The sequence below is a fragment of the Bufo gargarizans genome, chromosome 2 (assembly GCF_014858855.1).
Source record: "Bufo gargarizans isolate SCDJY-AF-19 chromosome 2, ASM1485885v1, whole genome shotgun sequence".
NCBI lineage: Eukaryota > Metazoa > Chordata > Amphibia > Anura > Bufonidae > Bufo > Bufo gargarizans.
The window spans coordinates 350,254,656-350,281,542 of NC_058081.1; the positions used below are offsets into that span (position 1 = coordinate 350,254,656).

At 45.0% G+C, this 26,887-nt stretch overlaps 1 protein-coding gene across 2 annotated transcripts in view; it reads right to left on the reverse strand.

The window, feature by feature from the left end:
- UIMC1 (ubiquitin interaction motif containing 1) overlaps positions 1-26,887 on the reverse strand; it is a 143,260-nt gene that overhangs the window by 68,598 nt on the left and 47,775 nt on the right. For both annotated transcript variants that reach the window (XM_044280699.1, XM_044280700.1), the window contains exons 5-6: positions 22,564-22,652; positions 8,167-8,249 (exon numbers count right to left, since the gene is read on the reverse strand). In XM_044280699.1, the coding sequence (XP_044136634.1) occupies positions 8,167-8,249; positions 22,564-22,652 (172 nt within the window). The remainder of the gene's footprint in view (positions 1-8,166; positions 8,250-22,563; positions 22,653-26,887) is intronic.

Consider the following 26,887-nt stretch of genomic DNA (forward strand, 5'->3'; position numbering starts at 1 on the left):
GCCCGTAGGGAGAAATGTTGCCGCATGGAACACAATAGAGCCCGCCAGGGATATCGGCTACAGCATCGGAGATGGCGTAGGTACTCTACCTATGAAGGGAGCAAAATGGCTGGGAACAGACAGGTGCAATTGCAACGGCAATTAAAGGTGGCCTGTATATCTCGCCAGGAAGGGAGAAATAGTGCCGCATGGAACACCATAGCGCCAGCCAGGGGTATTGGCTACAGCATCAGGAGATGGTGTAGGTACTCTACCTATGACGGGAGCAAAGTGGCTGGGAACAGACAGGTGCAATTGCTACGGCAATTGAAAGCGGCCTGTATATCTTGCCCGGAAGGAGAAATAGTGCTGTATGGAACACCATAGAGCCAGCCAGGAGTAATGGCTTCAGCATCTGGAGTAGGTGTAGGTACTCTACCTATGAAAAGGGGCAAGGCGGCTGGAAACAGAAGATATAATTACTCTTAACTCACCAACCTACAGGAGGCGATTGCCGAGCTAACCGCTTGCCTAGAACAGGAACCCCCTGTAATGAGGTAGAGTGGCGAACACCAGCACCAGGATGGGGACCCCGTGGAAACACTCCCAAATGTGTAGAGCATAGCCCCTGGTATAGGGGAACCAGGAAGGCTTGTCAGGGACAGCCTATGGCAGTGATGCAGGTACCCCCCTGTTAAGGAGAAGGCGTACGTACCAGAGACACAGCGTATGTGACTCAGTATGCTAAACACAGGGACGGCTGCCTTACCTGTGCGGTTGAATACCTGTGCAGTCAGGGGAACGCCATCCGAAAATCCACTAGAGGGGATACCAACCCCGGGTAGGAGAGGTTCCTCCGTGCACGTTAGTCTTGACCTCCCAGAGGGCTTCTGTATGGAGAAAGACTGCCTGATGCTCTGTTCCGAGGGAATCGGTGCAGAGGTGTCCCCAGAGGCAACGGATGGGGTGACAGGAAAGGATTCGTCACCAGCCTCAGGCCTGTCCTGGGGAGGATCCGAGGATGCCGAGGAGGGGTGGGACCCCGTTGAGACCACCCGAGGGTGTACTGTGAGCTACCCCTTGCCGAACCCAGGTGAAGGTACCCCTAACTAAGCGTGCCCCATCTGCAGGTAGGACCCTGGGAGGGCAGAGGTGGCCGCAATTTGGGTAGGTAGCGGTCCAGCGACACCGCCAGGAAGAGTCAGACAAGGTTCCCATGGCATTGACATGGAGGGAGCCCATTCATGGGGAACCTACACAAAAGGATAGTTCAGGGGACACGATGGGATCTGGGAAGAGGTACTGCACACAAGCAGGGACAGGCTGACCGCATGGCAGCCATCGTAGACAGCGGACGCACGTGAAAACACGTGGCTATCCGAGGAGAGGCTGGGAGAGGAGATGCTCATAAAGCAGCCAGCAGAGGCCGTCTTATCTTGACCCGGATGCCCTGTTCTCCAAAGAGGTGCTGCAGCAGCTTGTTCCCCAAATAGAGGTGGTCAGTAGGGCTGCAGGAGAAATGAAGCAATTGAGGGGAGGGGTTAGCCACCCCCTCCAACAGAAAACCCACGTTAGCCCAGGAAAGGGTGGAGGAGATAGCCCCTCCCGAGGGCTGGGCGGGGCTCAGAAAGCCCGGGAAGCAAGGAGGAGGGGCCGGGAAGATCGCGGCCTAGCAGGCCCAAAAGCCGGGGCCTCGATTTATGAGGCACCTGGGAATGGAGCGAGGAGGGCGGGGCGATCAGAGGGCCCTCCAGACCCATAAAAATAGGTGAGGAGGGTAGGGGGGGAGAAGCGACACCTGGGGATAGGCGGATCAGGGCAAACGGAGCACCAGGGAGCCGGGAACGGGCCATAGAAGAGGAGGCCTAGTCCCGGCAGAAGCCGGGGACTAAAGTAGCGGGGAAGGCCAGGTAGAAGACTGTGTGGCCAGGGAGGAGAGAAAAAAACCAAGCAAGGGGGGAGAGAAGGGAGGGGAAACAAGAATATAACCCCCCCACCAAGAAAAAGGGGGGGGGGGGGGGGGGGGTTGGCTTGGAGGAAGATGGAGGCTCCCCAGGACCCCCAGCTAAAGTGGATCCCATCCCCCTGGCCACAGGAGGGAACCTAACCCTGGGGCAGGGACACAGGGACAGGGGAGTATACTCACCATCCGATATACTCACCATCCAATGTCTTCGGGCGCCGCAGGGTCACCCCTTCGGCAGACTCAACACGGGAACCGTGGGAATGCCGGCAAGCCACTGCGGATGCAGTCTGTGGGGACTGGGTGACTGGCGATGGTACTGAAGTATGCGCCCGCAGTGGGGGGGGCAACTAAAGTGGAGCACGATGGAGCCCCAGCCTGCAGCAGGTATAACGGTGGGAAACACCGAGGACAGCAGGACCTGCAAAAAAGCAGGACAGGTCTGCCTCCTACGGACACTAGACTAAAACTGAATAGCCTCGTGCCTGTGGAGAGGGAATAGCCCACCTGGGAGGAGCCAACACTTTTTGTGTCTAGTGCCTCCTAGTGGTAGTTGGACATATACCCATGGTGCTGTGTCTCCCAATGCCATGCACGAGAAAACGGATCCATCCCCATTGAGGGTAATGCCGGATACGTCTTGCTCTGCATCCCAAGACAAAAAAAAAAACTACAACATGTTGCGGTTTGCTCTCCGGTATGGTAACGCAACTAAATGGAACGGAATGCATTTTGGAGCCTTCCGTTCTGTTCAGTTCAGTTTTGTCCCCATTGATGGATCTCAATACCGGAAAACTAAAACACTAGTGTGAAAAAATTATTTTATATGTATGCAAACCATCTGTGAACAGAGCCCATAGGGCTGTCCTAACCATCAGTGGAGCCCAGCCAAGCCTATTCCGAGCGAGTCCAGGACCTCCCCTCATCCTCAAGTCCCCTTCTAGTTCCACAAACATCATTTTGAAGCCGCACTATAATCTTGCATGAGCGCTTTTACTTGTCCCCTAAGCGCCCACACAGTCTCCCATCCCTGTGCTGGCATTAGTCTCATGGAAAGAACTGTGCACGCATCAGCTTAAAAAATAAATAAAGCTGACAGCTAGATTAGGACAGCCCCTTGGGCTTTTTTCACAAGTGATTTGCCTATACTGTCTAAAAAAAAGAAATGTTTAAACAAAACCACAGCAATCATAAGTTACATACTGGTATATTTCTGACATGCTATAGAAGACCTCCAAAAACATGTAATCAGGTCGATACGCGTAATCTTTCTGAAAGAATCCCTCTAAAGCTGAGTTACACAGCCAGGGCCGTCTTTACCAAGGGGCAAAAGGGGCAGCTGCCCCGGGCCCAGTTGCTCCTGGGGGGCCCAAGGCAGCTGCCTCTTGAGCCCTGCTAGCTACTGCCCCGGGTGTCAAGCTGTCTGTGTACTTTAACGTTGTGATCTAGGACCTTAATGACATCATCACCATGTGACCAGTAACCTAGCAATTACTGGTCACATGGCTATGAGGTCATCACAGGTCCTAGCAGGAGTGTTGCAGAAGTTAACTGTGGAGCTTTTTTGTGTGAAGATTACATCAGAAAAAAGGTGACAGGGGCTGTTATGTTAATATACTGTAAACTACTGTATAGTGGGGTGCTGTATACTATGTGGGGGCCTGTATACTGTGGGGGGGCTGTATATTGTGGGGGGCTGTATATTGTGTGGGACTGTATACTGTGTGGTGGGCTGTATACTGTGTGGGCTGTATACTGTGGGGGGCCTGTATACTGTGTGGTGGGCTGTATACTGTGTGGGGGGGGGGCTGCATACTGTGTGGGGGTCTGTATACTGTGTGGGGGCCTGTATACTGTGGGGTGGGCTGTATACTGTGTGGTGGGGCTGTATACTGTGTGGGGGGGTTGTATACTGTGTGGGGGGGCTGTATACTGTGTGGGGGGGGCTATATACTGTGTGGGGGGGCTATATACTGTGTGGGGGGCCTGTATACTGTGGGGGGGCCTGTATAGTGTGGGGGGCCTGTATATTGTGGAGTGCTATACTGCTGTACTGTATACTGTGGGGGTCTGTATACTGTAAACTGTGGGTGTGGTATAGTGTGGAGTGCTATACTGCTGTACTGTATAGTGTGGGGGGCTGTATCGTGTATAGTTTGGGATGCTGTATACAGTGAGGTGTTGTATACTGTGAGGTGTTGTATACTGTGGGGTGCTGTATACTGTGGGCAGCTATACTGCTCTACTATATACTGTGGGGTACTGTATAGTGTGGGGTGCTATACTGCATACTGTGTGGTGCTGTATACTATAGGGTGCTATACTACATACTGTGGGGTGCTGGGGTGCACTGTAACACTAGGGTGAGCCGAGCTCTGGTCTCCTTCCTGCAGAGCGGTGCCCACTTCCAGCCTGAGCCCAGCTGCCCAGAACACTGATCCTGAGCCGCTGGAGTCTTCAGGAATGGAAGTATTTACAGTCATTCACTGTACTCTACCAGATGTGTGGATTTTTTGTGTGTGTGTTGTGCTGGAGGGCGTGATTGCCTGCTAAGGTGTGGGAAGGCGGGATCCAGGGGGCCAAAGTAAATTTTTGCCCAGGGTCCAATCAATATTAAAGACGGCCCTGTACACAGCCCAAGATATAGCAGGAGAAAGCAGCCCCCCCTTTTCCAGTTGAGACGTCAGCCAGCCAAGGAGGAGAAGGGTGGGCAGTGCTGACAAGCGGCACCGGCATAACATGTCTCTTGTACATGTGTACAAGGGGAAGATAACATGGACTTCTGTGCATGTTATTAACCCCCATCACTTATTATTCACAACGCAAACTTGGGTGGTCTTTTTTCCAGAAAAAGAATGAGAAGATGAATGCTTGCTCATCTAATCTCCACTCTGTGCCTAGTTAGGCCATTTATGGATACCATGGCCCAGATGTTTACCAGCATTAGAACCACAGCACCAAATATGCTGAAGCAAAGGCAACACACAAATATCAATTAATTTTACAATGTCCATATCCAGTCCACAGCCAATCAATAGTGTAAAATACGCAGGCTGCTTCTCTAGCGATACCTGTTAGATGCTGCAGTAATAGCAATAACTATCACACACAGAGAAATATCTAACACATTTTTGACACGCTCACGCTAAATGATTGTTTCAATTACTGTAGTTTTTTGGTTATTTTTAAAAGAACACTATTCAAATGCATTTCAGAGGGGTGTAATGCAGTGGCTTTTTGTGGCCATAATATGGATACAACTCCCGGACCTAACAGAACAGTTGGTATGGCACTCGGACTCATTCTCTGATTAACTACAGGAGGTTCAGGAGTTGAGTCCATAATACCTGAGTAATAAAGACCCATATTATACCTGTCTAAACCTGGCTTTAGCTAATGCATTAGGTTCAGGAATTTATCAGTGTTAATTAAAATTACAGTTTATATGGGGGGGGGGGGGGGATTATACACTACATGCAGCACTGAGTGTGGTATGTATGAACTCCTCATATCTTACATCTTTTTTGTAGACTGTATTTTATTTGCAAAAGGTCTCTGTTAGAGTACACATCTTAGTCGCAAATTAGAATTTTTGTGCAATTTTCGTTAATAATCACTGTTTGCTGTAACGTTCCATGAAGATACATGGCTTCAATTCTAGTGTTTTTAAGAGGATGAGCGCTCGTTAAAGTATATGTGTTCTGTATATATTTTCACCCCTTAATATATTACATTTACATTGTTTTTATGCGCAAGCTCCTGCTTGGATGTGCATTTTAGGTACAAATGTTTGTTTTGATGCATTTTTTTTAAAAATGATTCCTGTTTGTCACACATTTAGATGAAGGTGGACATGGTTGTCAACAGTCTGTCAAGACAACTGCAATTATCAGGTTGTCTGCTTTCAGGAAATATATAGGTTTTGGAGGTCCCTTTCTTTTCAAGGACTGTAATCCCTGTATTTTATAGACTGCTAACCAGATATTTGGGCTTTCCAGTTCTGGTGTTTTTATGACATATGACTGTAAGTCTTGACAACTTAACTTTTATTTTTAAGAAACGTGGACCATATTAATTTCTGCTTGGGTGACACTTTTAAGGAAAAAAATACGCTTTGATACAAAGTTGCAAGAATGTGTCTGTGAGCAGCCACAGGTGTTTGAACATTGTGCACCTCAGGCAGCCAAAGCAAGTTTCTCAGTTTTGACATGCCAAAATAAAACTTAAATTAAATTAAAAAAATCATACTAACCCAATACCCATATAGTTTCTGAAACCAGATACCCAACAAATTATCAGAATGCCACGCAGCACTTTATACACACAGACATGTACGAAGAGAATCCACTGCACTTTCCTTTATACACCGACACCTTCATGTAATACTGCTTCAAAACTGATTTTTTCATAAAAATTAAAAAGAATAGTGTGTAGTGCAGCTCTGACCCTCATCCCCCCAGGCAGCCCTGGGTAGGCCACTAGCCCTACTCATATTCCAGAACAGGTTGCTGGTGGCCATTTTTAATCACTCCCAGAGAACCTCTTAACACAGCATGAATTTCTGACAGGTGCTAGATAAGCTATATAAAGCCTATAATAAAAAAATCTTTACAGAGGTTGTCCCTTTAAGACAGGATAGGGGATTCTTTAACCCTTTGGCACTGGATCGCACATGCAGCGAACGTCATGGCCGGCAAGTCTGTGCTGTTTCAAACAGCAGAGACCTGCAGCTAATTACTGTGACTGGCAATAATGCCGATCGTAGTAATTAAAGGCTTTAGATGCCATGATCAAGTGAGATTGCGCCATCTAAATGCGCAAAACCCCTAAAGCTCGCACTTCTGGGTTTCCTACCGACACCCGCTGTGGCCAATGAGGGCACTGGTAGTTGCGCTGAACACTATGAGCCTCGCTGACGTGGCTGATAGTGTTCACACTGCAATTCCTATTTTGGTCACCAGATAGAAACATAGAATGTGTCGGCAGATGAGAACCATTTGCCCAATAGCAGCCCAGGATAAGAAATGAGCAATTTTCAGTCCAAACCCCATTTTAAAAATCCCTGATAGTACAAAAAAAAACAACAAAAAAAAAAACATTATTTATAGGCTCATAGATGAGCTTCGAAATTATCCCCAAAAATGTTTTTTTTTTTACAAAATAAAAAAAATTAAAACATTATGAAAGTTTAAAACAATCTCCTTTCCGTATAATAAAAAAATACCTTAATTAATAACAATAAATATAAAAATCATGGGTATCACCGCGACCGAAAACGTACATACTATTATAATATTTTTTAAAAATTCCAATATGGCGAATGGCGTAACGGAAAAAAGGGCAAAAATGGCCAGTTTGACATTTTTCATTGCTTCTCTTACTCAAAAAAATGCAATAAAATGTGATTTAAAAAAAAGTCAGGCACACTCCAAAATGGTATCAATAAAAACTACGGATTGTCCTGCAAAAAATGAGCCCCTAAACAGCTCAGTAGACCTAAGTATATAAAAGTTATGGGGGTCAGAATATGGTGATGTAAAAAAAAATATATACTTTTTTTTTAATGAAAGTTTAATTATATTTTTTTACACTAGTTAGACATAAAAAACCTATACATATATGAGACATTGTTTGTGATCGTACTGACCCAGAGAATGAAGGGCATGACCAGTTTTGCCGTGGGAACAAAACTTGCAAAACGGTGGAAGAATTGCGGTTTTTTGTTGTTTTTTTTAAATTACACCCCATTTGAAATTGTTTCTACTGCTTCCCACTACATTTTATGCTATAATTAATGGATAAGTGTCTGAGCAGCAGGGGTCTAACTGCTGGGGCCCCCACCAAGCACGGGAACATGGGCCTGTTCTCCCAGTATGAATGGAGCAGCAGACATGCCGCTCCATGGGCTTACAAGTTTGTTGTTTTAATATTAAAAATTAGTCTTTAAAAGGGGTGAATTGTGTTCCTCAGGTGGAGATGGCCACATCCAGCCACGAGATGTTGCTGCACATAAGAACCAGTGCCTTTAAAGCCTATGGGAAGCAAGTAGGAATTTAGTATAGATGTATGGGTGGGGTGAGCCTCTACCTATTTCAATATTTACAGCATATTCTGTGGATATTCCATAAATGTCCGTGAAGGAAAGCCTCTTTACTATATGGTCATAAGACAACATTAGTATATTTCTCTAGTCAATTTTCCTCTTCATCTGCTTTCAGTGTTACCTGGGGATCTGAGCTGTTCTCCATTATATCAGTTTGATCCTCTTTGTCAGATTCCTCCTGCTTAGCTGGACAAGGCTGTGTTTCTGTAAATACAAATGGTAGAAATAATAGCAATAACTATACATTTGCAGTGTTTTTATAGCAAACTCCCACACACATCTCTCCTCCATCAGGTCAGAACCTTTCGGGCAGACCCCCCCAGTGTGGCTGGACTTATGAAGGAAATCATACAAAGGCTAATTATAGACAGGGGTGTTCATTCCGGGAAACACACTCCTTGTGTGAGCGCTATTCCCAGCCTGGACACTAAACCTGTGAAGTAACCTGGAAACATTATAATGTTGTGAATTCCAGTGTCACCGCTGATCAACAAAGTTCAGTAGATCATCGGTGAGACTGAAATTCGCAACATTATAAATCATTATAATGTTATGAGTTCACTTCACAGACACAGCATTCAGGCCAAAAAATAGCTCTGACACAAGAAGCATGTCCTCCCAGAATTAATATGTTTGTCTTAAGCTAGCCTTATGCGTTCCCCATGCATCATGTGATCCAAAGGGACACGTTACCACTGTTGCCAGTCATTGGATGTTGACGAGGGGAGAGCGGATATTTGCAGCGATGCCAGGGGTGCGAAGGAGCCGGAACCCAGTGGTGGGGATCAGGTAAGTATGATTCCATCTGCAGGTTTAGTCATGCTGTAGGTCTGCCTGAAAGGGGGTGAACAACCCCTTTAATTAACCAAAATATTCGATTCATTCATTTCCTGTTGCTTATATATTGCCAACATATTCGGCAAGACCAGTGCAACATGCAGCACTATTCTTGGTGTCAAACTGACGGAAACCCTGAGAGACCATTTTTCAAGACAATGATATATGCTGCTGTTTAACCCCTTAGTGATGAATGACGTACTATGTACGTCATGATGTGGTGTTAGTTACCACATCATGACGTGCACAGTACGTCAGTAAATGAAAGTGTCATCTCAAGTATACGGTGACACTGGTATCTTAACAGAGCAGCAGAGCTGTCCGGACACCCATCAGGGGACCAATCACAGCGGTCCCTTATTCCTGATCGCTGTGTTTGGTCACTCAGATCTGAGTGACCTATCGCAGCACGTCCTACTTGCCAGCAGGGAAAAAAAAAGTTCACCCAAGCAAAAAAACACCCCACACACACTGTTCCCCTGACCCCACATCCTCCAATCACCTTTTCTCCCCACAGAACTTCAGTGTTTTTTTTTTAAATAAAATTGTGAAGTATATATTTCAGTAGGTAGCTTGAAATAGTTGAGGTTAGTGTTAGGGCTGTTTCTGTTAGGGCTGTTTCTTCTCTGTTTCTCTCTTTGGAGACTGGACATTGGCTCCAAAGAGAGAGCTGAAACGTTGCTGCTAGATGGGTGAATAAACCGTCCACATTTTTTCATCACAATTTGGAGTGCTAACTTTTTTCTTTGCTATATATATATACAGGGCTTGACAAATTTCCTTGGAATCTAGGAGCCAGCTAAAAAAGCTAGGAGCCGTTTTTTTTTTTTACCTTTTATAAAGCCTTTTTTTTTCAGCGACAAAAATAACACCTCTTAAATTAACATATAAAGAAGTCTAGACCCAAACAACATGGGCATTGTTTATTATCAGTGTGCTATGACGTCACTGTGTGTGTAATCTCTGCGCTCTGACGTCACTGTATGTATAATCCCTGCGCTGTGACGTCACTGTGTGTATAATCCCTGCGCTGTGACGTCACTGTGTATAATCCCTGCGCTGCAGCTGACTGAACTGAGATCCCTTCCCCAGGATGTTTGGTCCGGACTCATTCATCTCATAGAACTGCAGCTATGAAATCCACAGCGTATTGCAGCCAATACCAGCAAAATGGATAAAATTTTACCAAATATCCTCACATTTCATAAAATCCACACGGAAATGAACCTACTGTGCACAATTCAAATCTGCACCGTGGTCATATATGATTTTACCACGTGTAACTGAATTCCACAGCAAATCCACACGCTACATGTAGAGTTTGATATAAATTGAGTTTGATATATCAGATGATTTAGCCATTTTGGGGTCTTATGGCAACTCCTAGGAGAACTGTGTGGTATACAGCCTGTCACCCAGCTTTCCTGAGGAGAACATCTCTCAGTATGGGAACATATAGAGAAGTCATCAGATGATTTGGCCATTCAGCATTCTTAGTTCTCATAGGAGCTGCAACCCGGCTTTCCAAGACTCCTGAATGGGTAAATCATATGATATCGTATCTAAATGTTCCTATACGGAGATATATTCTCTTCAGGAGACCAGGAAAGCTGGGTGACAGACAGCCTGTATACCACACAGCTCTCCTAGGAGCTGCCACCAGGCTTTCTGTGTGGTGTACAGGCTGTCACCCAGCTTTCCCAGAAAGGGACAGAACTATAGAAGTGGCCGAATGGTAACTGCAGGGATGGAGGACGGTGCAGGAATGGCCACCAGTTGTGGCTAGCAGGAGCTCCGGCCTAATGATGGCAGCAGGTGTGCAGCTCCCCCCTGGGTTCATGGCCGTAGCAAGCAGACATTACAAACTTAGTGCAGAGCGCCTCATTTACAGCAGCAGAGCCGGCCGGATTGTCTTACCTCCACTTGTCCGCGAGTGCAGCGCCGCTAACTGTGCTCCCGCTCTGCCTCCCCTGCACTAACTCCTCTCTCCCCGCCGAGGCTCTCTGACCGGCACACGTGCTCGGATGATAAGTATCGGCCGGGCTCCTGTAAGGGCTTCGCCATTTTTAACTGCCCTGGAGATGACGCACGCTGCGACCGATAGATGGCGAGAGAGAGAGGCCAAACCATGATGGAGCCGAAAGCTGAGGGGTCCGGGCAGGGTGGCAGTCCGAACCTGGGCGCGCCGCGCAAGTGATAAAAAAAAAAAGGTTTCATTTTGCTAGCGGTCCTAACCCTCCAGTGTCTGCGCCCGGCTGCGGGGCCTATTTTCAAGCAGAGGCGAATACCCAGGCGCCAGGGCAAAATTCCTAGTCGCCATGGCGACCTGGCGCCTGGGATTTGTCGAGCCCTGTATGTATGTGTATATATATATATATATATATATATTATTATTATTATTTTTTTTTTTAAATATATATATATATATATAGAAATAAAATGTATCTGCTCTGATACAGAAAGTGCAAGCGAGACAGAACAGTTTCAAATTTCGTCATAGTCAAACTAGTGATGACGAGACATGACTAGTTCTGTCGAACTAACACTAGTGATGATGAGCAACAGCAAAGTCGCAGATGAGACTCTTTGCCATGCACTAGCGCTATTGACCCAGAATTAATACCCACAGTCTGGGGAAATAAAGAGCCTTTGCAGTGGGGACATCTTACTTGTAAAATATCGAGCCAAAAAAAGATGTCCTCATAATGAGATCTATACATCCAGACAGTAACAGCTTTGTTCCTGTGCAGGGCACAAATACTACCTGAATACAGGATTACAATAAATATATGGGTGGGTTGGACCTTGCAGACCAAATGCTGCAGCCCTAAAGCGCGGTCAGGAAATCCCGCATTTGGTATAAGAAACTCGCAGCCCACCTTATGCAAGTAGCCTTGTATAATTCTTTTGTCTTGTTCCAAAAAGCAGGGAACCAAGGACCATATCTTGATTTTCAAGAACAAATAATTAAAAATGTAATATTTGGAGAGCAGCGACAGGATAGCAGTGGGATAGCGCCATCTAGTCATGACAGCAGAATTATCCCAGGGCAATATTTCCCATCAGAGGGGCCTCCTACTGCGGAAAAAAGCAGAGCCCAAAAGAGATGTAGGGTCTGTTACAAGAATGGGATACGGCAGGATTCCATATATCAATATGACACTTGTCCAGATAAGCCTGGACTTTGAATTAAGCAGTGTTTCTGCATTTACCATACTTCCCTAGATTATTAATTTAATCAAGTTACATTTTTTTTTTACTTCTTTTATGCACTTTTGGCCATTTTTAATTTATTATGCAATCCACAGTTTTTTAACACTCCACATTTCATTATATTATTATAATTTGGAAAATTAGACAAACTCCAAAATGTAAAAATAAATTCTCATTTATACCACTAGATGAATACCGTAAAATAATAAAATTCTCACTACATCCCTAGATGAATATTTTAGGGGTGTACTTTCCAAAATGGGGTCACATTTTGGGGTTCCTCAGGGTAACTTCAAATGTGACACAGCACCTGAAAATTATTACAGTGAAATCTGCCCTCCAAAACCATATTGTGCTCCATCTGTTCTAAGCTCTGCTGTGTGCCCATGCAGAAGTCGACAACCACATATGGGGTGTTGCTGTGTTCAGGAGAAAAAGGATGACAAATATTGTGGTGACTTTCTCTTGTTACCCCTTGTGACAATGAAAAACTTGGGCCTAAATTGACGTTTTACTCAATCCGTTTTTATTAAGATTTTCAGTGCAACATATTCTTTTCAAAAGGAAATTATACAGGCTTATAATGAAGATACATTATGAAAGAGCACGTATAACGTATGGTACTCAAAGAATGATAAGCCACGCAACAGCACGGACAATAAGTAGACCAAAAAATATAACAACTGGTAAATTAACTCAAATATAATAAGTGATACACAAAAGACAATGTGGGTAGGGAGATAAGAGCAAACCGTCATATCTGTGTATTCCGAACATCTCCGAAAAGCGCGGAACGCGTCCCGTAGGCCCCAAGTCTTCAGGAATCGTGAGGAATATAGGCGTGTCACACTGATTAAGTCCTCCATTCTTTGGTATAATGTGATTTCCTCGAACCACTCCTCTGGTGAAGGGGAGGGAGATTTCCAATGTCGTGGAATGACAGCTTTTGCTGCCTGAATCATGTATTTCAGGAGTGAATTCTTGTATGCAGGAATGTTTAGGTCAAGTATAAACAGCAAAAGAGTTTCAGGAGAGTTTTGTATAGAAATGCCCATCACCCCCCCCTAATGGTTTTATGTACAAAGTTCCAGAAGGGATGCAAGACCGTACACTGCCACCAAATATGGATCATAGTTCCCTCTTCTGCGTGACATCTCCAGCAGTGGTCAAACACTGTAGGAAACTACTTATGGAGAAGCGCGGGCACCCTGTACCACCGAGATAGGATTTTATAACTTGTTTCTTGAGCCTTAGTAGAGATCAGCACTTTACGGGACAAGAGAAAACTCTTATTCCACTGGGGTAGAGTGAACTGTGTACCTATATCCCCTTCCCAGGCCTGACAAAAGTGGGGTAGTTGTAAGGAGCGTTGATTTAATAGTAGTTTATATATAGTTGATATGTTCCGAAGTACTGCTGAGGGTGCTATGCACATTTGTTCGAATGCTGTGAGTTTCTGACTTAATGTATGGGATTTATTCATAGAAGAGTAGAAGTGCTGTAGCTGCAGGTACTCAAAGAAACTACATGGTAAAGGGGAGGGGGTCCCTAAGTAGTTGAGCCAGGGGTTTCAGGGAAGAGCCCGAGAGGACATGGCAAAATCGAAGTGGGCCTGTTTTCATGCCTTTGAGGAGGGGATGAGGTGAGTGCCCTGGAGGGAAGCGCGGGTGGTCAGTGATTGGGACCTTTAGGATCAATGAGAGAGGTAGAACGATTTATGTATGCTAGTATCGCAAAGGTGTGATGGGCCGTGAAAGTAAGCTGAGAAGAAGTGAAGCATGAAGTGCCTGTTAACCACGGGAGTTACGTCAAAGCGCAAGGGGAGAAATCATGCGCTATATGTACCCAGGATTTGGCGGGGTCAGTGCGCATCATGTCCAGGAGCTTGGCGCAGGCGGCAGAATGGTAGTCGAGACGGCAGTCCGGGGAGACCAAGCAACTCCCTGTGGTCTGACCATACAAATTGCGTGAAGCATCGGCGTACTTGGGACCAGAATACGTCTGGAAGAGGGGGATGGTCTGCAGGAGAGTAATTTTGGTAACAGGGTCATCTTTAATATACTAATTCTACCAAACTAGGAGAAGTCCCTCTGGAATTGTTGGAAAAGGGGGGTGAAGTTTAATCTATAGAGTCGCGACAGGTCAGCGGTGATTTTTATACCTAGGTATGTTATTCCATTCGGTGGCCAGGCAAAGGGGAAGGAGGTTTCGAGAGATGCAACCAAGGTGGTGGGAAGGGAGATGTTTAGGGCCTCAGATTTAGTCATGTTGATATTGAAATTGGTGCAATCGCTAAAGCGGGAGACCTCACGGAGCAAGGATAGCAGGGAAATGTGGGGATTAGTTACATAGAGCAGAAGGTCATCCGCAAAGACTGCACATTTGTATCTGTGATCGCCAATTGTTACTCCTCCGGATATGTCCGGATTGGCGCATATAGAGGACATTAGATGCTCCATAACTAGGACATAAAGCAGAGGAGACAATGGGTAGCCTTGTCTTGTCCTGTTGTGGATGGAAAAGGAAGGGGAGAGAGTACCAATAACCTTAACTCGTGCCGAAGGTTGTTGGCACATACTGAAGATCTTTGACAGAAATCCTGGATCTACACCCATATGAGAAAGGGCAGAATGCATAGAGTGTCAAGAGATGCAGCCTTTTCAGCGTCTAAGGACAGGATCATGAGAGGGATCTTGTTTGTCTTTGCATGGTGGATGATGTCCATTGTTGAGGGCGTTATCCCGAGCTTCCCGCCCCGGTATGAACCCCACCTGGTCAGGGTGGATAATTGAGGGTAAAAAGACATTCAATCTAATAGTAATATTATAGTGCAATAGTAATACTTTAAGATCAACATTTAAGATCAATATTATAGCGCAATAGTAATAGTTTAAGATCAACATTTAGGAGATAAATGGGACGATAGCTAGCACATAAATGCGGGTCCTTAACAGGCTTGAGGATGACCGCAATATGAGCCTCAGTGGTCTGTGCCGGGAAGGGAAGCCCAGGGGACACTGTATTAAAGACCTGAACCTATCCGTGAACCCATCCGGGCTTGGGCTCTTGCCCCCCGGCAAAGACTTGAGGACCGCTTGAAGTTCGCCTTCTGTGAATGGCGCTTTTAGGCTAGCAGCCTCCAATTCAGATAGCCTAGGGGGCTGAGAGAGGGATTCAGGCGCACAGTCAGGTTGTATTAGGGGGGAGCTGGGTAAGTTGGAGAGCCCAGAGTAGAAAGAGGGATAAGAGGAAGCAATTTCTGTAGTGGTATGTACCATTCGGTCCGCAGAGGTTTTAATAGCAGGGATGTTGAATCATGCGCTTGTAAGACGTCTCTAGGAGGCGTTTGGCGTCTAAAAGTGCATTGTGAAGATCACGAAAAGTCGGCAAGGATAGTGCTCGCTTGTGGGCAAGCTCCAAGGAGGCGACTTTCTGTAGCACAAATTTAAGGCAATGTGCTTTCTCCTTCTTGAGACGGGAGCAGTGATTAGAACTCCGCACAGGACACATTTCAAGGCTTCCCATTGAAGTGGAAGAGAAGTAGGGTCTGCGCTGTGATCAGAAAGAAAGTTAGTGACGGTGGTGGCCAGGCCCACAGCACATACCGAATCAAGAAGGAGAGACCCCTGTATAGCTTGGTCAGTGGCGGCCAGGTTTACATGGTCTTGTGTAGCAGAATTAATTCTGGTGTCGAGCACAGCTAGCTCAGAGCGGACCTCAAAAAATAGATTTTTATATTCTTGTAGGATGCTGGTAGCAAAGCTGAACAGGTCCGCTTTAGAAGGTAGAGAGCAGATAAGAGTATGCAAATCTGCCATGGTTGGCGGTCTGGAATCCTCATTAAATTGGTCTGCGGAGGGTGGAAGTCTCAAGGAGGTGTGCAGGAAGAGTCTCTGAAGGGGCTGAGCTGCAGGGTCAGTCATGACCTTGGATCCAAGAGAGGGTGTTCTAGAGGACTGTGGATGAGAATCGTCCCAAGAAGATCCCGTGGACCAGTGTGGGGAAGCCGCCAGAGAGGGTCCGGGAGAGTGAGAAGGAGGGCGAAGAGGGTTCTGCTCAGTGGGAGGAGAGGAGACATAAAGCGTGGGGGACGCTTAATGGCGGTCCGAGGGCCGTCCATGGAGATGAGGGCCTGGGTTTGGCGATAGCTTGCCACAGAAGGGCTCCTGAAGTGTGCCTAAGTTGTTTGGCACGGTGGGAACTATGGGCAAATGCTCACTGGGTCAGAAGGGGTGAACTGGAGCAAGAGCCATAGAAGTGGCAGGGCTAGCAGTTTGTAGAGCTGCAGTCTACGAGGAGGGGGATGAGTCCCCAGGGCTGACTTGGTATGCAGCCATGAACGATGGTGCTGCAGAGGAGAGCAGAGGTTCCAGCAGGTGGATAGCGGCAGGGTCGGTGTGCGCACGTGGGGAGCGCTATGTAGAAGTAGCCGGGAGGGTCCCGTCTGGGCTATGAAGTCGTGCCTGGGAGTCAGCAGAGGCAAGGCTGAACGGTGCTTGCCTGAGTGTGAAGCAGGGCTCCCCCAGGTGCCTCTTTGTAGTGCTTCTGAAAGTCGCATGGCACGGGCGTCGATGCCATCTTGGGAGCGCATGACGCGGCCACGGAGAGCGGAGCCTGGTGAGGCCGATTGCCGCATAAAGAATCTGGGGATGTCGCCTTGAGAAGATGTCAGAGATGCCAGTGGTCGGGCTCTACCCTTCTTTAAGTTTTTTTCCCATTTGGAAGTAGCTGGTGTGGAGAAAATTGGCCAGGGATGCGGCAGAGTGCGTCCACACTTGCTCATGGCTGGCCACGACCCCCCCTAAAGTGAAATTTTTAGTAAAATATGTAATTTTTATTTTTTACAGCCAAGGGTTTCTACATTCTATGAAAAGCATATTGGGCCTAAGTGCTCACTACGCCAATTGAAAAATTCCTTGGGGGGTGTAGTTTCCAAAATGGGGTCACATTTTGGGGGTTTCCACTGTGGGGTACCTCAGGATACCTTCAAATGCGACACAGCACCTGAAAATTATTCCAGTGAACTCTGCCCTCTAAAAGCCATATTGTTATCCATCTGTTCTAAGCTCTGCCGTGCGCCCATATAGCAGTCGACAACCACATACGGGGTGTTACTGTAAACTTCTGAATCAGAGTAATAGATATTGAGTTTAGTTTGGCTGTTAACCCTTGCTGTGTCACAGAAAAAAAATTATTAAAATGAAAAATCTGCGAAAAAAGTGAAATTTTGAAATTCCATCTCCATTTTCCTTTAATTCTTGTGTAGCACCTAAAGGGTTAACAAAACTTGAGGGGTGTAGTTTCTAAAATAGAGCCATTTTTGGGTGGTTTCTACTATGTAAGGCTCACAAAGTGACTTCAAAACTGAACTGATGGGTTTTAGAAATTTTCTTAAAAAAATGTAAGAATTGCTAAAAGCCTTCTAATGTCCTAAAAAATAAGATGACATTTTCAAAATGATTGCAGGATATAGGGTGAAAAAAGTGAAAGACCGCTAGTACGGCGCTGCTGGCATATAGATGAGTCTTCGGTATAATTAAATGTTCCTTTATTGAATTTCAGTCGAGGTGTTTCAGGGGCGGAATGCCCCCCTTCATCAGGACAATATTGTCCTGATGAAGGGGGCATTCCGCCCCTGAAACACGTCGACTGACATTTAATAAAGGAACATTTAATTATACTGAAGACTCATCTATACGCCAGCAGCGCAGTACGAGCGGTCTTTCACTTTTTTCACCCTATATCCTGCAAGCAATTCTCCTGGAGCTCGTGGAACGAGACGGGGAAAGACCGGGCAGCAGCAAGGCATCCCCTAATCTGGTGGGGTTAGATACTAGCAAGGCTCACATAGCTGTTCTGACTCCACACAACAGTATTCGGTAAGCGCAATGGTGAAGAACTATATACTTTTACTGTCATCAAGACGATACTGCACATGAGGCGCTGTGTTCTTTTGCTTTATCTCTGTATATTTTCAAAATGATGCCAACATAAAGTAGACATATGGGAAATGTAAAGTAATAACTATTTTGTGAGGTATCACTATCTGTTTTAAAAAAATTATACATTTTTCCAAATTTTCTGTAAATTTTTGATTTATTTTTATAAATAAAGGTGAAACATAACTCAACTCAAATTCACCAATAACATGATGTTCAATGTGTCACTAGAAAACAATCTCAGAATGGCTTGGATAAATAAAAGCGGTCCAAAGTTATTACCACATAAAGTGACATGTGTCAGATTTGTAAAAATCAGTCTGGTCACGAAGGTGCAAAATGGCCCAGTCATTAAGGGGTTAATTCAGTCTCGCGATGGATTCCTCAGAATGTCATGGTTTCCGTTATAATGGAAGCCATAATGCTAGTATGGAAAGTAGTTAGAAAACCTTACATGATTCTCATACAGCAAACCTGAAAAACATCTACAGATGCCTAACAATTTGGGCCTATAGGTACTAAAAACCAAAGAGCCCAGAGCAACATTTCACCTTTTGGTGAATATTTTTTTTATTTTATTTTAGAATTTTTGAGGCAAAGAGTGGTCTTTAAAGTCGTACTAAGACAGAACCGATATCCTTTCAGGTCATAACATTTAATGTAGCGGAAAATAGGAATACAGTGGAAAAATTTCCTTCCCCTTATCCTTTTGTATTTTAACATAATTAGTCAAAACAGCCAGAAACATATCACAAAATGTGTAACAATACCAAATATGTACACTTTTGCCCCAACTATATCATTGCTATGATGCCGAAGAACAGGTCTCCATTTCTCTTTTAGTGCGCCTCCTGTCTTTAGGTGGTATGCGGAATCTGTAAATGGCCACAAAGCAGCCATGTACAAAAGAAAAAATTATTTGAATGCATACGATGAAATATTGGCAGGGCTAGAGAGCCAAAGATAGTCACAGACAATAATTTGTGTGGATTTAAAATCATATATAACATATATTCTGTAATGTGGATCTATTCATGACGGCGTGTGTAGTGTTAGAATTTATTTATCATATTTGTCTTCTACGATTTTAATTTTTTACATTTTGTTTACATTTTTTCATTTAGTCAGGAGGAGGACAGGGAAGTCAGTGTTCTCCCAAAATTACCCTGAATGCAAATGACACATAATAGTGATCTAGTGGCTACTGGCCATTAGATCACTATTAGGGCTCATGCAGACGCCCATATGTATTTTGTGGTCCACAAAAAACAGATCCGCAAAAAGTACGGATGATGTTCATGTGCATTCCATATTTTGCAGAATGAACAGCTGGCTCCTTATAGAACAGCACTGTCCTTGTCGATAATGCGGACAATAATAGGACAAGTTCTAATGTTTTGTGGAATGGAAATACGGACATACGGAAACGGATTGCACACGGAGTAACTTCCGTAAATTTTTTTGCGGACCCATTTAAATGAATGGTTCCGCATACCGTCGGCAAAAAAACAAACGAACATGGAACGAAAATACGTTCGTGTGCATGAGCTAGGAGTGGGCGATATAGACGATATACAATATAAATTTAGCCAACGATAGAGATTTTGTCTATATCGCCCTACCGCGATAGAACATGGCACGCAACATGTTATCCTGAGCCGGCACAGTAGAGAGAGAGGAGTTCCTCCTTCCCCACTGTGTGCGGCTGCCACTGGCCACCAATGAGAACAGAGAGGAGTAGAAGGGAGGGTCTGTGGCCATGCACCACCAATGAATATATTTATTGCTTGAATACAAACGTAGCCTGCATGTGCCAGACATATCCCATACCCGGCACCCAGCCTCTACGACTGCGTGCTGCGATCCGCCGCAATTAACCTCTCAGGTCCTGAGGGGTTAATTGCGGCAGATCGCAGCGCGCAGTCGTAGAGGCCGGGTATGGGATATGGCCGGCACCAGCAGCCTACGTTTGTATTCAAGCATTAACTATATTCACTGGTGGCGCAGTGGCCACAGTGCCTCCCTTCTGCTCCCCCTCTTCTAAGGATAAATTGCGGTCCCCGCTCTCCCCAAGGTATTAAGTCATTGGTGGCAGGGGCCCCCCTCCTCACCCATTGGTGGCCTTGGCAGTTTCTGACCGGAGCCCCAACAGTGTAATCCTGGGGCTGTGATCGGTTACCATGGCAGCCAGGACACTATTGAAGCCCTGGCTGCCATAGTCGGCTCCCTGCTGCTGTGTGCGAAAGGACAGGACAGCAGGGAGAGTGTGAGATCCTATTCACCCTAATAGAGATATATCAGGGTGAATAGGACAAGGGTTCTAGCCTAAGGGGGCTAATAGTTATTAAATAAAAAGTATAAAATAAAAAAATTGAAAATAATATATTGTTATATTGCACATGCTTCAAATTATATTGCGATATAGATTTTAGGCCATATCGCTGAGCCCTTAGCAGTAATCCGTACAGAGAGGAATGCTGGGAGAAGAGATCATGTCCTCCCTGAATGCCCCTCTTCCTCATTAAACTGATGGAAGCCTGTGACGGGTTTCAATGACAAGGGCTCCAATGCAGGAAAGAAGCTTCAAGTGTTCAAATCTCTCTGCAGACAATGGCGCTCACTATGCACGCTGTGTTTAGCTGCGGTTTTGCGGCTGGGATCTCTTATTACCTGTAAAATTCATCTTGGCTGTAAAACATACATTTAAGGTGCCCTTTACACATTGCTATGGCAGAGTGGTAGTGTGGTGACAGCCGGGGTCTCAAAACCAGATGGTTTTACTGGTAAGAACTTTGCAGCTTTTAGACGAGCAGCTTTGTACAGATGTAGCACTCTGGAACCATGGGGGACATTTATCAATGGATTTATGGCACAATAGCACGCCATATAGGCACCATCATTTATGCCTTTTCAAGCTTTTCTGAAGTGCCGAGAGAGAGAGATGGGGCTTAGAGGGAGGGGGTAGAGCTTCGTATGGTCTGCTGGATTTACTATAACTTTCACCAGTAAGTGGCGTAAGTTATAGCTGAGGTCTGTGCCAGTCGGTAACTGCCATAGACTTCAGTTTCTGGAGCACGGCAGGACAGTGATACGCCTAATTTATTGAGGAATCTGCCTCTTAAGCCAGTGCAAGGAGATCAAGACTGCCGTATGGATACACCAGTCTTGATCTCTCTGTGTGTTTTACCTCTACAAGCCACATTGGCAAAAAAAAGGGATAAAACCATATGCTGTTTGACACACTATTATGAGGTGTTGCAGTACAATAATGTTTTCTGGACAATTTTAAAGGCTCAATAAAATGTTAAATCAAGGGTCCGTTCACACGTCAGTTTATTGCAGATCCGCAAATTGCAGATCCGCAATACACCCGGCCGGCAAACCCATAGAACTGCCTATTCCTGTCCACAATTGCGGACAAGAATAAAACATGTTCTATTTTTTTCGGGAGCCGCGGACCGGAAGATCGGGACTGCGCTCCGGAAATGCGGATGCGGACAGCACACTGTGTGCTGTCCGCATCTCTTCCGGCCCCATAGAGAATGAATGGGTCCGGATCTGTTCCGCAACGTTGCGGAACAGATCCGGACCCATTCTACGGATGTGTAAATGAACCCTTAGTCATACTCCCATCACTGATCCCCAATGCCTCCTGGGTTCCCTGCATGTCTCTACATCCTGGTCCCTCTCGACATGGAAAAGTGACTACTTAGCCAATTACTGTTGTGGCTAGTGACTGGTTGAGTGGTCACAATTGTTGTGGCAAGAGGGGCCAGTAAGTACAGACCAGTGAGGAAGTGGAAAGTGTAGGAACAGGAGCAGCGAAGGATTGGTGAATACGAGTTAGGGTTCTTTTACACTTGCGGCAAAGGATTCCGGCAGGCAGTTTCGCCAATCCGGACCCAAACTGATGGCATTTGTCAGACGGATCCGGATGCGGATCCATCTGACAAATGCGATGAAATACCAGATCCGTCTCTCCGGTGTCATCCGGAAAAACGGATCCGGTATTTTATTTTTTTCACAGATTTAAAAGGTCTGCGCATGTGCGGACCGGAAGAACGGATCCGTCAATGCAGCAATTTTAATGACGGATCCAGCACTAATACATTTCAATGGAAATTAATGCCGGATCTGGCATTCCAGCAAGTGTTCAGGATTTTGGGCCGGAGAGAAAAACACAGCATGCTGCGGTATTTTCTCCGGCCAAAAAAACGTAAGAGGGACTGAACAAATGCTTCCTGATGCATACTGAACGGATTGCTCTCCATTCAGAATGCATTAGGATAAAACTGATCTTTTTTTTTTCCGGAAAAGAGCCCCTAAGACAGAACTCGATCCCGGAAAAGAATAACGATAGTGTGAAAGTACCCTTATACGTTATATCTGTACATGGGCATTTATACAATTATTACAACCCATATATGATGCAAGACTTTGTGTACAGCATGCACATCTGACTGGACACTGCTACAGCACTGCTTCGGTGACCAGAAAAGTAACAGAAAATAATTGTTATTTCTCCATACCTGGGCAGACTGTAATCTCTTCTTCCTGGGCAATGTCAGGGTGCTCTTTAAGGTGTCTGTCATTCCTCACAGCAGTTGGTGAAACAGCACTGCAAGAGACAAAGAAATTGAAGATTTCGCTAGAATCACCTAAAATGTGACACAAACTAAATAAAGGCGTAAACAGGACACATCACAAATGAGGGAGTGTGACAACGGTATTCGAATCTGGCATGTACTATCGCACTTCATTTTCCTCCTGAAAGCAGACATTCTAATAGGAGACCTGGGTGAGTTGTTTTTTTTGTCTTTGTCAGACATCATATGATATTTCTGATGTATTAAGGAGGCTCTGTCACCAGGATCATACCTATTAAACCAGACATTCCGCCTGGCGGGGCTCATCTTGCGGATTAGGACTATACCTTTCTTTTGTCTGTATGCTAAAACAGCTTTATTTGTTTTATTCGTATGCAAATGTGAAGTTTGAGAACCGTAAGGCAGGGCTGAATCATTTGAGAACCGCTTTGTAACACCCCACCCCACCCCGCCCTCTGCACACACACACCCTCCCCTTGATTGACAGGGCTAAACATGCTGAGGGAGGAGCGTGTGCTAGTATGTAAATATCATATACACTATGTGCTATAGCTTCACCACACTGATATCTGCTTAGAAAGCTAATCTTCATATTACTGCTTTATTCACAAGTACAATATATGATCATATAGACACCAGTAATATGTGTTAGCTTATAAGCATTAAAAAAACAGACTTTCCTATGTTTCTAAGTTATAGTTTAGTGGCATATAGTGGTCTACGATGCATGTAGAGATTCCAGGTTCAAGTCCCAGGAGAGGCTTATCCATAAGCTTTTTTTCTCTTTTCTTTAACCCATATTAAAAGGTTATACTATAATAAATATTATATAATCATATAATAATAATTTAAAAAAAGGCCTTACTATGCTTATAAGCTAACACATATTACTGATGTCTTTATAATTTTATATTGTGTCTGTGAATAAAGCAGTAATATGTATATTAGCAGATCTCAGTGTGGTGAAGCTATAGTACATAGTGTATATGATATTTACTTGCTAGCACATAGCTCTAGGACACAGCTCTGCCCTCATCCTGCTGACTAGCCCCTTCAATCGAGGGGAGGGAGTGTGTGTAGAGCACAGGGGGTGTTACAAAGCAGTGCTTCAAGGATTCAGTCCCGCCATCTGGTGCTCAAACCTCTCATTTGCATATGAATAAAAAAGCAGATATCTCTGCAGCTGTTTAGCATACAGACTAAAGAAAAGTATTGTTTTAATCAGCATGATGAGCCCTACAGGCCAGTATGTCTAGTTTAATAGGGTTGATCCTGGCGACAGAGCCTCTTTAAAGGAGTTGAACTCAGACATACCTCCATTTTCATCCAGATAGCCCCCCTGACTTCATGCTCCGATGCGCTCCTTTGCCCTGTGCTAAATCGTGCAGGGCAAAGGCATTTTCAGGCGTTTCGGTGACAAACCGGGCTCTCCATGAGGCTGCCAGGAAGCCCGGTGACATCACAGCCACTGATGGGCGGGCTTTAGCGCTGCCCTAGCCAGTAAAATGGCCAGTGCACCACTAAAACACGCCAATCAGAGCCAGTGACGTCACCGAACACCGGAAGCCTCCGCTCCGGCAGTATGTTAGTGTAAACAAAAGAGCCCTTGCCCTGCGCGATTTAGCATGAGATGCTCCTATGCTAACATCAGGGGGGGTTGCCTGGGTGAAAATATGGGTATGTCATCTCTGAACCCGGACAACCCCTTTAATAACTCTAGGTATTAGCATTTACTTATATGACTAAAATATGCATTTTTCTACACTACACCTTGGTTTTTGAGAGATTTTATTCTAAATGTATTTACTCTGCCAAGGACACAGCTAATACGTCAGAAGTTTAAAAATCTTGGTACCATATTAAAGGCAAGAATATCTGCTTCAAATGATACTGCAAACTTCCCTTCATGCTACCACACCCTTTTAATGAGAAAACACATTTATATGTCCCATTAGGGCAGGGTTTCTCAACTCCAGTCCTCAGGGCCCACCTTCCGGTCATGTTTTCAGGATTTCCTTAGCATTTAACAGGTGAAATAATTAGTGTCAGTGCATCAGGACTTACCACAGGTATTCATTCTGTGGGATATTCTCAAATTATGACATGGTAAGTGGGCCCTGAGGACTGGAGTTGAGGAACACTGCATTAGTGGGTGGTTTGCATACCTAATCACAGCTGTGTTCAGTCAGGCCATTAGTTGACTCTCTGACTTGAATGTTTACCAGCATCTGAACTGCAGAGATTTTAGATCTCATAGACATAAGTGACATTTATGAACTGTGCATTTGCTGAACTCTTAGGGCCCCATTCACAAAACCGTCTGGTCACTATACCTGTGTGGGGAGTGTTTCTGTGAGCTTCCGATCCATGTCTCTGCACCACAAAACATAGGACATGTATCTCGCAGATTGCGGACCCAATCAAGTCAATGGGACCGCACAGCAGCACGGAGTTCACACAGACGGTGCTCATGTTTTTCGGCCCACTATATGCGCACATGGCGACCATACAGTTCTGTGAATGGGCCCTTAAGAGGAAGCTTTTACCTGGGTCAGACTTTTAGCCACAAACATGATTTTTTTTTCTTTTTCTTTTTACAAAACACCATGCTTTGATGAAATATTGCATAGAGGTGCCAAAAAGTGTAAAAGTGCAAAAGTACTATGTAACATTATCACAATGTGCCAGGTGCCTACTTTCTAAAAATACCTAGGTATAGGGGTATCGTATGATTTTTTCATTTTATAATTCAGGTTTAATTTAACAGTGTAAAATTTGCACCAAAAGTGTCCATAAATGGATGCTTTAAGTACCACATTAAGCCACATAGGGGGTCATTTACGATCAGAAATACACCTATATTATGCATATCTCTGGCGCCGATTGTTGTGCAAAGGTTATTGCAATCTGCGACTTTTCCCTGCTAATGCCAGATTTAAAAAAAGCGGGCGTGAGGTTGGCAGAGAATGGGAGAGGTCGGGAGGCCCGTCTCATTCATAATTTTCTACGCCTGTTTTAGGCGTAGAAAATGGTCTAAATGTAAGACAGCAAGGAAGCTGGATTACATTTAGACTGCCTGTTATGTAGGCCTGCGTCTCTACATAACTTCAGGGGATCCACCACCAGCGCGGGGGCTTATTAAGACTGGTGTCTAAAATGCCGGTCTTAATAAATTACCCCCATAGTTCTGACCTGGGCCCAGCCAAATCAGCTAACATGGATAGCCTTTGAATCTGCCATGAGCCATCTCTTTTTTTCTCCTGGGCAGCAAAAAAATGCATTTGCATTCAATTTGGACGCATCTTTTTCAGCCACCCCACCCACCACCAAGATCCTGACAAGACTAATATACTGTGTTATGCTTACTGCTTGGACTGACTGAAAAGTGCCCAATTTAGGGGTTCAATACACACCAAAGGGAGACGTCAAGTGGTATAAGCAATTATCTGTACTTTTTTTTTTTTTTTTTACAATATCGCAGTTTGTCTGCTAGAACTGCTATGTTGGCTGCGGCATAGCCATAAAAACTATCCTGACCTGCATTCTCCCAGACAGATACGGGAAGGCTTCAAGAGGGCATAATTTAGCAAAGCAGCCATATTATCTTCTACTATAGCAGCTGAACTGGACCATTTTTCTTAAATAGGGTATTGTCAGCAATTGTTTTCTGAGACCAGGAACCCATTTTCATATTCACAGGCAAGGTGCAAGGGTTAAAAAAAAACACACACCTGTCACTAGCGCTCCAATTCCTCTGCTTCCAGTTCCCTCTTGACGAGGTTACATGTCATGCCTGCACACGTCATCGCTAAAACCACTGACTGGCCAGCATGATGTGTGTAGACGGCACGCCGCACTTTTTGTCCAGTGGGTACGGCAGCAGAGGAGAAGAAATAACGCACCTGTGACAGTTTTTTTTAACCCATTCTCAGAAAACCCCTTTAAGCAGCCAGACGGATCTGATAAGAGATTTACTTTTGTGAAGGACACTTGCTCTCGGCTTGTTTATAGACTCCTAATAAAACAGTAGATGTGTGCACACAGTGCTGGAGATTTCAGCCTGCACGCTAAGGGCCCATTCACATGGAAATTGCATCCCACAGTTTCCAAATGGAATCCACACTGCCATCCATATGGCTGCGGATGCTTTCAATGTAGATTTCCAAACTGCATCAACAAGGTTCTTCTTGGATCAGGTCGAAAAAAAGGCACAACAGTTAGAAAACTTCTCAAAACGAGATTTTTG